Source organism: Strongylocentrotus purpuratus, unplaced genomic scaffold (assembly GCF_000002235.5).
Source record: "Strongylocentrotus purpuratus isolate Spur 01 unplaced genomic scaffold, Spur_5.0 spur5_scaffold_16, whole genome shotgun sequence".
In the NCBI taxonomy this organism is placed as follows: domain Eukaryota; kingdom Metazoa; phylum Echinodermata; class Echinoidea; order Camarodonta; family Strongylocentrotidae; genus Strongylocentrotus; species Strongylocentrotus purpuratus.
In genome coordinates this window covers 13,269,042-13,285,649 of record NW_022145601.1, presented here as the reverse complement: position 1 = coordinate 13,285,649, position 16,608 = coordinate 13,269,042, and the positions used below count along the sequence as shown (strand labels likewise).

Genomic DNA, 16,608 nt, shown 5'->3' with positions numbered 1-16,608 from the left:
CAGGCCTGAGTAATACTTACGATCAATCTAATGTTCAGTTTGCCTTGCCTGACGAGGCATATGTTCCCTTTAACCTTTATTATGGCTTTGCGCGTTAACGTTATGAAGTCTCGCCATGTTCCATAGTTGATATAAACCAGCTGTGCCTGTAAGGGGTTGGAGAAAAATTGACAATTTCAGATGGAGTTACAAAGTTTATACAAAATTTTAAATACACATCTTCTATTCAATTATCGCTCCAAATAAGAGCAGTTGTACAAGAGGACCTAAACTCACAATTTATGAATGCATGTTACAGGTATTACCTCAGGGCTCGAATTACCCACCGGCAATTGGCAATTTGCTGCCATGCCCCTCTCACTGGCCGGAATGCCCTTTTCAAAATCAAACCGTTTAAGGCCACAATATTTTGATCCACACAAGTTTTGCCAACATTATAGTCATCATAAGTCAACCCCGACTTGTAATGTTCAAAAAGACTTTGTTGCCCCTACTGAGATCTAAAAACAATAATTATCGACAAGACTTTGTTGCCTCTATGGAGATCTAAAAACAATAATTATCGGCAAGACTTTGTTGCCCCTACTGAGATCTAAAAACAATAATTATCGACAAGACTTTGTTGCCTCTACGGAGATCTAAAAACAATAATTATCGGGAAGACTTTGTTGCCCCTACTGAGATCTAAAAACAATAATTATCGACAAGGTTTTGTTGCCCCTACGGAGATCTGAAAATAATTATTACCGGCAAGGTTTTGTTGCCCCTACGGAGATCTAAAAACAATAACAATCGGCAAGGTAGTTGCCCCTACGGAGCTCTAAAAACAATCATTATCGGCAAGGTTTTGTTGCCCCTACGGAGATCTAAAAACAATAATTATCGGCAAGGTTTTGTTGGCCCTACGGAGATCTAAAAACAATAATTATTGGCAAGGTTTTGTTGCCCCTATGGAGATCTGAAAATAATTATTACCGGCAAGGTTTTGTTGCCCCTACGAAGATCTAAAAACAATAATTATCGACAAGACTTTGTTGCCTCTACGGAGATCTAAAAACAATAATTATCGGCAAGACTTTGTTGCCCCTACTGAGATCTAAAAACAATAATTATCGGCAAGACTTTGTTGCCCCTGCTGAGATCTAAAAACAATAATAATCGACAAGACTTTGTTGCCTCTACGGAGGTCTAAAAACAATAATTATCGACAAGACTTTGTTGCCTCTACGGAGATCTAAAAACAATAATTATCGGCAAGACTTTGTTGCCCCTACTGAGATCTAAAAACAATAATTATCGGCAAGACTTTGTTGCCCCTGCTGAGATCTAAAAACAATAATAATCGACAAGACTTTGTTGCCTCTACGGAGGTCTAAAAACAATAATTATCGGCAAGACTTTGTTGCCCCTACTGAGATCTAAAAACAATAATTATCGACAAGACTTTGTTGCCTCTACGGAGATCTAAAAACAATAATTATCGGCAGGGTTTTGTTGCCCCTACGGAGATCTAAAAATAATAATTATCGGCAAGATTTTGTTGCCCCTACGGAGATCTGAAAATAATTATTACCGGCAAGGTTTTGTTGCCCCTACGGAGATCTAAAAACAATAACAATCGGCAAGGTAGTTGCCCCTACGGAGCTCTAAAAACAATAATTATCGGCAAGGTTTTGTTGCCCCTACGGAGATCTAAAAACAATAATTATCGGCAAGGTTTTGTTGGCCCTACGGAGATCTAAAAACAATAATTATTGGCAAGGTTTTGTTGCCCCAATGGAGATCTGAAAATAATTATTACCGGCAAGGTTTTGTTGCCCCTACGAAGATCTAAAAACAATAATTATCGACAAGACTTTGTTGCCTCTACGGAGATCTAAAAACAATAATTATCGGCAAGACTTTGTTGCCCCTACTGATATCTAAAAACAAAAATTATCGACAAGACTTTGTTGCCTCTACGGAGATCTAAAAACAATAATTATCGGCAAGACTTTGTTGCCCCTACTGAGATCTAAAAACAATAATTATCGGCAAGGTTTTGTTGCCCCTACGGAGATCTAAAAACAATAATTATCGGCAGGGTTTTGTTGCCCCTACGGAGATCTAAAAACAATAATTATCGGCAAGGTTTTGTTGCCCCTACGGAGATCTGAAAATAATTATTACCGGCAAGGTTTTGTTGCCCCTACGGAGATCTAAAAACAATAACAATCAGCAAGGTAGTTGCCCCTACGGAGCTCTAAAAACAATAATTATCGGCAAGGTTTTGTTGCCCCTACGGAGATCTAAAAACAATAATTATCGGCAAGGTTTTGTTGGCCCTACAGAGATCTAAAAACAATAATTTTTGGCAAGGTTTCGTTGCCCCTATGGAGATCTGAAAATAATTATTACCGGCAAGGTTTTGTTGCCCCTACGGAGATCTAAAAACAATAACAATCGGCAAGGTAGTTGCCCCTACGGAGCTCTAAAAACAATAATAATCGGCAGGGTTTTGTTGCCCGTACGGAGCTCTAAAAACAATAACTATCGGCAACGTTTTGTTGCCCCTACGGAGATCTAAAAACCAAGTTGCATTGTTTACTGTGTATTCCTATTTTTAGAATATATAAACAATCACTGAAATTTTAAAGAGAAATAATGAAAGTTTAGACAAAGAAAAAGTGTTTTAATAGCTCAAAATTCATGAATCATTATCATAATCATAAATAGAACATTAAATTTGTCAACACACATCTATTGCTTCTCATCCCTTCTTGGATCTCTTTATTTTCAGCATTTTTCAATATGTATTTTTCAAAGGCTAAATAGTACAGTATTCCAGAAGTCTCGGGTAAGTATTTCTTGTAGGAAATTTAAAAAAAAATTTAAATTTTAAATTTAAACTTCAAACTTAATGATAGTGTGTATCACCATAGGAAGACAATCTGATTAGATTTTGGAGCACGTAGGTCAAAGGTCAAGGGTCACAGAGGTCAACTTATGAAATTCCATACATTGAGATCGTTATCGCCATATCTCAAGAACCACTGGAGAATTTTCACTTCAAACTTAATGATAGTATGTATCACCATAGGAAGACGATCTGTTTAGATTTTGGAGCACGTAGGTCAAGGGTCACAGAGGTCAACTTGTGAAATTCCATGTCTTCAGCTCGTTATCGCGATATCTCAAGAACCATTTGAGATTTTAAACTTCAAACTTAAGGATAGTATATATATCACCATAGGAAAACGATCAGATTAGATTTTGGAGTACATGTATGTCAAAGGTCATAAAGGTCAACTTGAAAAATTCAGACTACATGTATAGGACTTGTCATGATATGTCAAGAACCACTTGAAATATGTTCCGTTACTTAACCCGTACTTAACTGGGCTATTTTGAGCACCTCCCTGACTGGGGGGGGGGGGGGAGGGGCCGATTGCCTCGAAATTTGGCACGCGTCTTGAGAAATTGCGCAAAGGAAGAGACCTCACTATTATTTTGCTGAAAATTACTTATTTTATCAATTATGCTAATTTATGCAATTGCATAAAGGAAGAGACCTCACTATAATTTTGCTGAAAATTACTTATTTTATCAATTATGCTAATTTATGCAAATCAAATTCATGAATAATGATTTTTATTAACAATTACATAAATAAAGCTTTTACAGAGTTGATTTTGTGGCAAAAAGTTTCTAAAAAGCCTATCAGGCATTATCACATAAAAAAATTGTCCATGTCTATTTCAATTCTTATGTATTTCATTGTTTTATGAACTTCTTTTGTATTCTATTGTTATTAATTCTTAATCTTATGTAGTGTATTGTTTTAGGACTTCTGATACTTGAGGTTGTTACGTATCAATATTTTGCTTGAATAAATGATAACTAAACTCTAAAGAGTAAAATTATGCTGATTTATAGACCAAACTAGAAACTTCACTTTGCCATTCATTTTGTACACAAAATGACAAATTTCTCAATTTTCGGCTTGACCTTAGGTCACAATAGGTCAAGTAACTCTCTAGTTTAAATTGCTCTATGGCGGAGGCATCATTTTCGACTGCACGCAGTCAAAATTCCATCTAGTTTAAAACCTGTTCTACACATGTTAATAATATTTAAAAAAAGAAAGAAACAAATTTATATGTATGATTTATAGGTAATAAAATAAAGCATTGAATTGAATTGAATCATTTTGAGGTTACACCTCGGTCACACCAACAAGACGAACAACAGACCAAACAAAGATTACATGATGACAAATGGCCAAGAACTTATCGTTTTTAGTCGGGTTTGGTGATGGTCTGGCAGTGCGACGGAGGCATAATGTCAGTCATTACATGTTCAAAAAGTGTAGGGCTTGACAGCTCAGTAAAAGTCTCAAGTCTGACAACAGAGAAAAACTAGATGGAATTTTGACTGCGCGCAGTCGAAAATGATGCCTCCGCCATAGAGCAATTTAAACAAGTTTGGAGTTTAAATCTCCAGTGGTTCTTGAGATATCATGATAACAATCTCAATGTATGGAATTTCATAAGTTGACCTCTGTGACCCTTGACCTTTGACATACGTGCTCCAAAATCTAATCAGATCGTCTTCCTATGGTGATACATACTATCCTTAAGTTTGAAGTTTAAATCTCAAATGGTTCTTGAGATATCGCGCTAACAAACTCAATACAAGGAATTTCATAAGTTGACCTCTGTGACCTGTGACCTTTGACCTACGTACTCCAAAATCTAATCAGATCGTCTTCCTATGGTGACAAATACTATTCCCGAGTCTTAAGTTTAAATCTTAAATGGTTCTTGAGATATTGTGATAACGGTCAAACGGGACGGATGTACGGACGGACAACCCGAAAACATGATGCCTCCGGCACCACCTTCGGTGGCGGAGGCATAAAAACAATGATACTGTATATCAATATTACAATACAATGATCAATGGATATAAAACAGGAGCTATAATTTCTCTCATCATTTAATAGTGCTTTAGCTCAGATAAGATAACCCCCAAATTAAGAAACATCAGAAATCATGCCCCACCTACATGTAACATCCCAGTATACTGTAGCTTCCTGAGCGAGCTGCTAAAGGGATTACTCCATCAAGTATCAAGAATCAAATATCATTTGGGAGTAGAAGAGTGGGAAAAAAGAAACATAATAATCTTAATTTTCATTTATACCTTCCCTGTAATGTTAAAGATACTATGTCCCTTTTGCAGCTAACCTCAAATTCTGTAGAACTTTGCAGGAATTATAAATACAATACCGCCCAGAAGTTATTGGGCATGTTTTTGCGGGGCGGGTTTTCCCCGATGGGTATTTCACGATTAAATCACGATAAAATATCGATGAAATACTGATAGAATCACGATAAAAATCACGATAATTTGCACACTAGTGAATGATTTCCTCTATCGGGGGATGCGTGTAACCCGCCTAATCCGGCCGATAGTCTATCGTGTTTCATGGTGCGCGTATTTGCAACTAGTCATGTCCTCTGCAAGCGCATGTCTTTGCTCATCGCGCGCGCTAAATCTTGTTATGTATGATTTGTACGCGCAGTTCCGTATGTGTCTTTGTTTACGTCACAATAGAAAGTATTCACGAGTAAACATTACACACAGTTAAATACTAGTAAAAGCCGTCGCTAAATCACTGACACTGGGCGCGGATAAGCATCGGGTACTGATGCGGTGGAGCAACGAGTAGATCTAACTAGTTGCAAAAACTTGCATGATTTGCATTCATTGAAATTATAATTGTGAGCACAATACCTTTCATTTTCACTGCCATATTTTCTGTTCGCCTACTCCAGATATGCGTATCTCATTCCACAACCATGAAAGTGGTGAATAAATTCAATTCAATTCAATTCAACCTCCACCAAATAAAATAAAAATATTCCCAAGATCGTCGCTTCAGAAAACACGCACGCGATCAGATTCTTTCATTTGCCCTATCAGTATCACTGACAAGACTGCCGTAAGAAGGGTCTCCACCCCTAAAAAAGAAAACGTCCAATCATGGACATTCTTGCCTACTGGTCACGCGTAAAAGTTGCCAGGTGGACTAGTAACCAAGGTTACCAAAACACGCGTAAATAAACATTTTCAGTCGACGGCATTGGATGATTGATAAATAATAAAATCTGTAAAAATGGCATGGATCAATTACTGAGAGTGTGGATTAGACCAGAGTCGAATTAACAGGAAAACATGTAGGAGAGAGAGAGATAATTGAGAGGGAGGTAGTGTTGAGCTGGAGATAGATGAAGATATTATTCGAGAAGGAAAGGAGTTATGATCGAGGTCAGGATGGGAAAAAAAACAAATAAAATGGATAATTATCTACTTAACAGGGTTGACTAAATATAAGTAGGCAAGACACCAATACGTTAGTCTATTTTTCGTACACCTTTCTACTTCCACTCCTTATTCATCGACACTAGACGAAAACGTTCATGGGTGGAGAAATGTGACAAAGAAGAGGGTGAGAGCATGGACCTACGTATTTGGAGAGCAAGAGAGACGAGAGGAAATCCCACTAGTATCTTCACGAGGGGGGGGGGGGGGACTACACATAATAGAGAGAGAGAGAAAGAAAAATGTTTGATGGGAGCGCAGGCTAGCGAAATCATACTATAAGGGAGACATTTACGTACATTTACTTTTGAGAAATAAACAGTAGGATTATGTCTGCCACATGCGTTGAGAGCTGGCTCCCCTCGGCTGACACATCGTAAATAACAAAGATAACATTCAATGACATTTTTAACCGAAGATTGAAAACTAGGTCATTCACACCTCTTTTTCTTTTTATCATTTATTATTACTTTGTACGATGGCGATGTTAAAAAATAGGATGTTGGAAAGGAAGAAAAAAAGTTGGATCGTAGATTAAATGACATTGATTTGCAAAACTGGAACGATGAAGTTCATGAAGTTCATGTTTCAATTACAGAATTTTTAAACAGGTAATCGGTTTGGAAGAATATATGTTAAAGTTGGATTTCAGTGATAGAACATCTCTTTATAAATATCGATGTGGTAATAGTAAGCTGCCCTGCCGTCTGCACCTGACCGTCACTAAAGTCAGCCTCTAGAAATTGTAGAATTGTGTTCCATATGTGATCTCAAAGTACAAGATGATGCATTTCATTATGTACTCGTATGTCCAGCCTTTGGCTTTGATTAACATTCGCAATTATTTGTTAAGAGATAGTTAGTCAATTTAAGATTAAGAATTAAAACAAACCTTTCAACCTTTTAGATTCATTTTGCTGCTTCGCATTAGAATATGATATAGATTTTATTTTTAAAAGCAGACCCGTATCACTATCATTCGCGAAGTTGTGTTTTATTTTTGTGGACATTTTTTACAATAATAGCTCCTGTTCTAGTCCCTCTAACGTTTATTCGCGCTAATAATATTTATAATTAATTTGCCTGATGTTGCATTCAATTCATTTATGGTTTGCTGCTTCGCAATCGGATATAAAATAAATGATAATTTTAAAAGCAAACTCGTATCATTGGCGACGCAGGGGGGGGGGGGGGGGTGGAGGGGAGAAGAAAAGAAAAGGAAGGAGGGGAAAAGGAAGAAGAGTAAATCTAAAAATAAAATCAAATAGACAGACGAAACAAGCAGAGAACTTCATCAATCGGAAATTCTAATTTTTTTCGCCAATGAATTGAATGTTTAAATGACAAGAGAGCTTGCGTACATTTCATATTGTGTTTCAAGTGTTTCTGAACAATGAGTTTGGAGTCAAGGTGTCTGGCAGCATGTGGTTATCTCAGAAGTTAGTATAAACAGATCATGTTCGCGCCGTAAGATCACGTGATCATAGTAGTGATGATTGAACCTTCGAGAGAAAACTATAAGCGCGTGCATTTTTTTAAATCTTTACCTCATCATCTTTTCTGTTTTTTATTTCTTTGTTTTACCTTTTCTCGAAATATAAATATGTGTATGTATTCCCTTCGCTTGTTCCTTACGGTTCAAGGAGAATTACCCCCTTGCACAATCACCCCCCTTTGTTTAATTCCTTGTTTTTCTTGCTATCAATTCGATCAATCATTTTTTTGTTGTTTATCCTTATTTCTTACCATATGTAGATCTTTGTTAAGCCGTTATTATTTATTGTTATTATTATCATTATTAATCATTCTTCTGGTTTATTCCTTCGTAAATGTGTTTTAATACTTTGTTTTTCTTAGATTTCTTTCTATCATTTTATATTTTGTCCTCAATCCTCGTGTATTTCTTTGTTATTTCCTTATGTATTACTCCAATTTTGATTACGGGAGCTTGCCAACCCAGGTATGTGTACATGTATTTAGCTTGCATGCAAACTGAATGTCATAAACTGGAGATCGAGATCGAGGGGTTTTCCAATTCCGGGAATCCCTGAGCGCGCGCACTACATATCAAATTTCAACTACTTTGTGGACCACGAGGTACATTGGCTGATCGAGATCGCGTTGCTTTTGTTTTTGATAATACTGGTTTATGAAAATGCCGTTTGCGGTCTGTGGCAAAATTTGTAATGTGTAGGGACAGGGTCAACCGATTGGTATTATGAATGAATAAAATTATTATATTTTTTTTATTATTTGGAGTTACGGATCCTTTATTTATTCTGTTAATTTTCAATTCTCTATCTCTCTTAATTATCTTTGTCTGATATATTTCACTCTTCACTCCCTTCCCTCTTTCTTTTCTGTCCCTGTCACGCTAACGGTAACGGTACCTCTCCGCCTCTTCTCTCCTCTTCCCTTAATTATTCACGCCTTCCTGAAAATCTCACAACATACACATAATTCTTCTAGAAATAACAGCCGCATTTATCCATAAATTCTAAGATTCTACCCACATATTAGATCTGATATGTACATGTAATGATGAATACTCTCGATTAGACAGAAATAACCGTCTGATATGGGTCATTACTCTTTGATAAATCTTACATTTGTCAACATTCCTCATACACAGACGGTGACCCTTACGGCTCGCACGACGGGGGGGGGGGGGGGTGAGCCTTTCTTTTCTTCCCGTTTTTCCTTATTTAGATCTAATTTTCCGATCAATAAATCGGACATAAGAAAGTATGTATATTTCTTAAAATTTTTACAATTTTAATCAAGTAATTGCAATGGCGAAATTTAGGCGAATTAGATCACGCGTTTATGAATATCAAAATATCACCGGGTCAAGCCGTGCTGACTCGTACGCACATGTAGGTATCGGACGTCCGGAAAAAAAAGAGCATTCATTAACTCAAATCAAGATCGCTGCACAACAAATAATGTTAACGACAAGTCTTTCTCGGATTAAACATAAGCGGAATAGCCGTCGATATTAGAGACTGAAGCTTTCGGTCTAACTCTTGATATACTCTCGGATCTCCTCTGCCATGATATGAGCTTTCCCAAACATTCCTCCCCCCCCCCCCCCCTCAAATAAAAAAAAGATGTCGTATCGTGGGAAAGGCCAATTAGACACCTGGTTCTTGGTTTCTGCACTTCTCTCATCGGATAACTTTTCTCTCCGCATGCGCAATCCCAAACATTCCCCGTAGCACATTGTCTCGTGTATTTATGCATGGAATGAAAAGAGCATTCATTCACGCTTTTGTGATGTAATAATCAAGTGATTGTGACGTCAGTGGCAAGCGCGCATCGGTATGTTTGAGGATGCGCAGGCTCAGCAAGCGTATAAATACAGCATGCTGTGCGCAGTTCTATCGTGATAATAACAAACTAAAAGGAAATATCACGATATGCATCGGGGATTTAGCGAGTTGATCAAGTTGAGGAAAAAAATCATGATAGAGATGAATACAAATCACGATGTTTCTCACGATAAAAACACGATAAAACCCGTCTACAATCACGCTAACCTCCTATCGTGAAACACGATCCCGCATGCCCAATAACTTCTGGGCGGTATTGTATATCATGTACATGTATGTCCTATCTGTGAAATTTAAACATTAGCAGTGTCCTACATGTAGTATTCAAATTATGCAAGGAAACCCGTTTACCTTCAAGACTTTACTGTCAGACACTATTGAGTGACTGACTGACATCTTTTTTTTCTTTGATAATAAGAACATAAAATAAATTGTGCATGAGCATTTGTCTCAATCAATAACATTACCGGTAATGGCCAAAATTTAACTGATTCAATGTTTGTGCAGCACAAAACGTACGACCATTCAGTAAAAGGGTCTGAAAATCAGACTATTACTTAGGTGATTGCAATCACTTAAGTCAATTCAACAACTAAGTCAATTCAACAACTAATGGTCATTATTTTCCCACTAAAAACCATTTTCAAGCCCTTTCGTTTGGAGGGAAGTTCTAAATTAATATTATCTTTCAAATGCCGTAGGAATTTAACCTTTTCATTATGTGGGCCTGCAAATGGGACATAGTACCTTTAAATCAACTTACCTCAACTTCTATGTTTGCAGCGTAAGGATTGAAGCCTGGTAGCAGATTGTTCTCTGGGTCATCATTAGGGTAGTATGTAGTGGTAAAACAATCATCACATGTACTTGTACCATATGTATCAAAGCGGGTAGGATGGGTCCTGTCATAATAACAATAATAATAATAATAATCTGGATTTATATAGCGCTTAATACTGAATACCGTCTCTAAGCGCTTCAAAAATATTATTACCTTTATTCACGCACAATGTGCACCATCTCCACTCTCTGGGGAGTATTCCTACCATATGGTCACCGTAAAGGCATATTGGCAACTACTATTCAAACACAAATGCTTTCTTCTTCCTACCGGGTTCCCATTTCTATATTTGGTATTGAGTAGCAAATATAAATTAATGCCTTGCCAAAGGACAGTAGTGCCATGTTGGGGATCAAACCCATGACCTTTGAATTTCAAGCTAAGTGCTTAAAACCAATCGACTACGACACTTCTTGACTACCGGTAGACAAATCAAAAGACGGTCTAATGCGAGTAGATACATGTACATGTATTCTAGAGTTCAAGTATTAAGGGACAAAAATCAATTCACAAATTCAAAAAAAGATAACGTAAAACTGAGTAATATGGACAGAATATGAGGAATATTTTGCAATAACCATATTCACATTGTTGCTGTTTAGTGCATATTTCAGCAAGTTTGGAGGATATCTTTTTTAACAAACAGTGTACATGTATTGGTAATTTGACAACTCTGTATTGAACAAGGAGTTGTTCTTTCTTACAATTCAGAAACACTTGAAGATTCAATTGCATTAAAGGAGCCAGATATTATTATTTCTGACATCTAGCTAATGAGTTACCAAATCAAAAAAAAGAAAAAAGTTAATTCACAAGTAAATATGTCATTACTTTTTAATATTAAAGGGGAAGTCCACCCTGAAATTAAGTTAGTTTTAATAGGAGTAGAAAAATGAGAGAAAAGAGTCAGTGAAAGTTTGAGCAAATTCCGATTAAAAATAAGGAAGTTAGGATTTTTGAAGTTGTGATCAATCAAACACAAATTGGCAACTCTATGACGTATCATGCGAGCTCAACTTCCATTTGCTCAGTACTAAAAAAATCTAAAATTTTCATTTTCCCTCAAGAAAAATTTCAACCATACATGCACCCTAAATATAATAATTGCAAATATGTTTCTATACTCCCCCTGCAAGGAACAAATATATATTCTGTCATCAATAACGAAGAAAACATGATTTTATGGAATATTATGCACAAAGCAAATGAAGGAGAGCTCGTATAATAAGTCACAGAGTTGCCAATTTGTATTTGATTGATCACAACTTCAATAATTCATAACTTTCTTATTTTCATTCAGAATTTGCTCAAACTTTCACTCACCTGATTTTCTTATTATTCTGCCTCTATCGAAACAAACTTATTTTGGGGGTGGACTTTCCCTTTAAAGATTGTTTAGGAAAATGCAAGTATTGTACATACATGTACACTGTACTTTTTACATAAACCCCTGTGAAGCTCAAAAATTTATCAGAGAGATCGACACAGATATTTTTCTCATCAAAGTACTCCATTTGACTTGGGGGTGTTTCACAAAGATCTTAAGTTGAACTTATCTCTAAGTTGGACTTAACAAAACCGTTATCACCTTTGAAAATATTTTGTACAAGTTATTTCAAACAACATAACATGTTGATTCAAATAATTCATAATTTCAATGATGATGGGAGATTTCATGTTCTTGATGTAGAATTTATGAACAGTCTAAAATACTTGAATATTTGCATTTTATACTTTATTTTAAGGCTACAAATGGCACTCCATAATTTCTAAGTTCAACTTAGAAGCTTTGTGAAACACCCCCCCCCCCCCACACCCCCCAGTTCCCATGTCTCAAACATCATTAAAATAAACCTTACCTGTTTGGTCTGGACAGTTGGACTTGGTATTTCTTGGTGTAAACCTTAAATCCTCCTGCACTACCCCAGGCATTTTTTATGCTTGATATTATCTGTTCGCTATTGGGAGAGCCCGCATAATGAGGCCCCTGTGTGTATCGCCTGGATAAGAACAAAACATATTTAATTGTTATAATGATATGCAGTTCTTACAGTTCATTTTACACAATATGTATGTATTTTCAGTAAAACTAAAGGCTCGATACATGTACATCTGAAGTAACAAGAAAAATAATAAGACAATTATCCTTTTATACAATTGAAAGTTTTCCAAATACCCTTCAACTGTTCTTAAGGCTTGCTCAGATATGGTGTGGTAAAGAGCCACACAAAAATGAAAAGAAAAATCAGCCGCGCTTCCATCAACATGTCTGGGGAAAGCAATTTCATATTAATCATGAAAATTGTTCCTGACGTTGCTAAGTTTCAAACTCGTTACACAAGATTGACATCATCATGTTTGAATTAACCATCTGTCATTTCTTGTGCCTGACATGCATTAAGAAGGCACTTATACTTTTAATATTTTTCCTCTGACACTGTCTATGTAGAGTGGTGATTGTGAGGGAGTTAAAGGGAAAGTCCACCCCCAAAATAAGTTTGTTTCGATAGAGGCAGAATAATAAGAAAATCAGGTGAGTGAAAGTTTGAGCAAATTCTGAATGAAAATAAGAAAGTTATGAATTATTGAAGTTGTGATCAATCAAATACAAATTGGCAACTCTGTGACTTATTATACGAGCTCTCCTTCATTTGCTTTGTGCATAATATTCCATAAAATCATGTTTTCTTCGTTATTGATGACGGAATATATATTTGTTCCTTGCAGGGGGAGTATAGAAACATATTTGCAATTATTATATTTAGGGTGCATGTATGGTTGAAATTTTTCTTGAGGGAAAAATGAAAATTTTAGATTTTTTTAGTACTGAGCAAAATGGAAGTTGAGCTCGCATGATACGTCATAGAGTTGCCAATTTGTGTTTGATTGATCACAACTTCAAAAATCCTAACTTCCTTATTTTTAATCGGAATTTGCTCAAACTTTCACTGACTTGTTTCTCTCATTTTTCTACTCCTATTAAAACTAACTTAATTTCAGGGTGGACTTCCCCTTTAAAGAATTTTCTCCTTCTTTCTCTCTTACATCACAATAAAGCATTCCATTGAAGAGAAGGTCGAGTTCTGGGAAGAGTTGACAAATAATCTGTGAGCATTATCATTGTATTATGCAAGTGTGGAAGAACATCAGAGACAAAATGTTCCCTGAAAAGCATGGCTCTTCAAATGCCTTAAACTGGGCCAAATTGCCAAGAACCTTGCAGTACACACCAATACTTATATTCTGAGATGATCTGAAACTTTTTCTGATCAATTTCACACCATTTCTTTCACAATGCAATCGCATGACCAGAACTCAACTTTATCTTTAGGTTATAATGAAATTGTTGTATTATAAATCCTTTGCTCTAGAATGCCATGAACCACACATCATACATATGTCCTTGAGCAGAAAGAACAAAAATCTTTGTAAAATTTGAATCTATTTCGGTTGCAACACATTACAGTACATGCAGTATACCATTTCTGAATGAAACCACATTAAGTGAAATATGCATTTACATACAAGTACAGTATATGTAAGTCTAAGTTGCAACAAATTTGTTTACCGGTAATTGCCATTTCAACTTGGAATTTAGTCTTTTTTCTGTATTTTGTACTTTCCAAAATTCTAACCATAAAATATAACTTTGAACCCATTGTGAAATTAGATCATTACACACATTGTCCTTCATTTGCTTAACAATTTTAAAATTAAAAAAACTTACTTTAGATATGAATCCAACGTATCCTTGCTGATAAGGGTATGTAGGATGTTACTGTAATTACTATGAGGGGCTGGTTCCGTCGGAGTTGGCACCGATACAGTGTGGGTCTCATTTTGCGTTTGCGTTTCGCAGTGCTCCACGACCGCATAGTGCAAAAAATGTCCAATCACAATCCCGACGAAGAAAAGGCACAAGGCGAAAGCGATAAGGCCAATAGTCTTCCTGTGTTCGCTGCACCACCTCCTAAAGGCTGGCCACCGACCGTAGCCACTGTAGTTGTCGCGAATCTTCAGATCTAGCCTATCAATGTCCATTTCTTCCGCAAAGCGGGTGTACGCAGCTCCACCTCCGTCGATCGCCATGGTGATGTGTTAACAAGAAATCTAGAGGAAATTGAAATGAAGCAAAATGGATGACTTTTCTACACGATCTTTCAATTCAGTTCAATTCAATTCATTTTATTTCCATTTCTGGTAAAAAAAAACATTCAACAACACAATATTAAAGCAAATATATAAATAATACAAAGAATATAGAGGAGCCAGCAGAGGCCATTGGCCTTTCAAAGGCTGGGCTTTGATGTCCGGAGATAATTTTACAAAGTAAAGAGAAAAGAAACAATGGGTAGTAAATAAATAAATAAATAATACATCCATACATGTAATGACGCATTTAATAGTGCCTGTGCCTTCTTACACGACTGATGAACAGGCAGATGACTTCACTGAACACACATGTACACAAGAATTTGACTCACAAAATAGTCTCCGGGTTCAATGACTACATGTAGCCATATCAGATGTTATCCGGTTAGTGCAATACACAACTACAAGTATAAAGGACAAATTCTCATGAAAAGCTTTTATAGTTGGCCTCAAAATGCTACAATATCATAAAAAACGCAACAAATAAATATAATGGCGAAAGCTCCAGTTGGCCTCAATATACTACAATGATACCATACACTGCTACAATCGTGAAAAGCCTTGGTTCGAGTCGAAACGCCTAGCCCGCACTCTCGTCACAATACACCTGTTTACACGATCCTCATATAAGCAAACGACACACAAACAGATGATACAAAGAACAACTGTTGTGACAAGAAACAACACAATGCCTCGATCTTCATGCGTATTATGATTGATATGTTACGTGTTGACTCAGCAAAAGCAGCTTGATTACTTTTTATTTTTGTTGTTGTCAGTTGTCAATTGTCATTGTTACAGAATCGAAGTCTTATTTTTGATATTGCTAGTTTTTTACATGTATATATCTAAAAGTGTTATCTATTGTGCCGAACATGTAAACATGAATATTCCAGCCAAGGCTGTCCTTCATGGAAAATTGTATTTGTATATGAATCATGTTTCTGCTCTAATAAAAACCATTTTTGAAATGAATTGAATTGTAAAGAGTATTTTGATGCAATGCCGAGTGCTCCTCGGTTGACTCGTCAACAACACAATAATGATAATAATAATAATAATAATGTATACATTTGTAAAGCGCAATAACTATGTGGATATATTCTACTGCGCTGCAAGAGCAATACATGTACATATATACAGTTTATAGTTAACTAAATTATTCTTTGTTGAGTACTGTACATATCGTTTACAAATTTAGTTGTAAACTGTACATGTACCTTGTGTAGCTTCTTGAAGTTCTTGCACAGTGGTTCTTTTACCCGACTCCTAAGAAAGCATAAATGCTTGTTAGTAAGCAACCAGAAGACCGATGGCTTTAGGTCCTCTCTGAGGGACCTGGTAATTTGGATTAATGCCTTACCAAAGGGCACTAGCGCATCGACTAGGTTTCAAACCTGGGTCGCCGGAATACAAGACCACTGCTCTACCGACTGAGCTATCGTGCATCCAGCTAAGGGATAATTTAGCCAAACATCGGAACGCACTTTGTAATAACTGTCCAAGCACACTTGCGTAAAAAATGTTCAAAGATTTTGTTTATCCGTTAACTGTACCGGTATATCGTAGATATGATTGTAAAGATGCTCGAGAATTCAACTGTTCGTGAAACACGTCGTATTAACGAATAGGAAGATTAAAGAGCGATAACGTAGAGTATACATGTAACGTGGAACAATGTATATTTAGTAGGAGACCAGCCTGTAGGTCCCGTGACCAATCTCGGGGAACAAAGGTTTGAAAGTGTTTTTGTGTTCCCTGATGAATACCGAACAATTTTGACTTGGGCTGCCCCCTTGAAAATCCCAGGCATTTTCGTGAGGGGTCAACAAAGGTCATACAGGGTTGAAATTCAAATATACTCCAATCGTGTCGATATGCATATCGAATTACTCGTCTGGTCATGAGGATTCAAAA

At 36.5% G+C, this 16,608-nt stretch overlaps 1 protein-coding gene across 4 annotated transcripts in view; it reads right to left on the bottom strand.

The window, feature by feature from the left end:
* The window catches only part of LOC587160 (putative N-acetylated-alpha-linked acidic dipeptidase), a 56,702-nt gene that overhangs the window by 22,087 nt on the left and 18,007 nt on the right, over nt 1-16,608 (bottom strand). For all 4 annotated transcript variants that reach the window (XM_030986835.1, XM_030986836.1, XM_030986837.1 and 1 more), the window contains exons 2-5: nt 14,267-14,649; nt 12,399-12,539; nt 10,462-10,600; nt 21-146 (exon numbers count right to left, since the gene is read on the bottom strand). In XM_030986835.1, coding sequence (XP_030842695.1) covers nt 21-146; nt 10,462-10,600; nt 12,399-12,539; nt 14,267-14,628 — 768 coding nt within the window. In that variant the 5' untranslated portion in view covers nt 14,629-14,649. The remainder of the gene's footprint in view (nt 1-20; nt 147-10,461; nt 10,601-12,398; nt 12,540-14,266; nt 14,650-16,608) is intronic.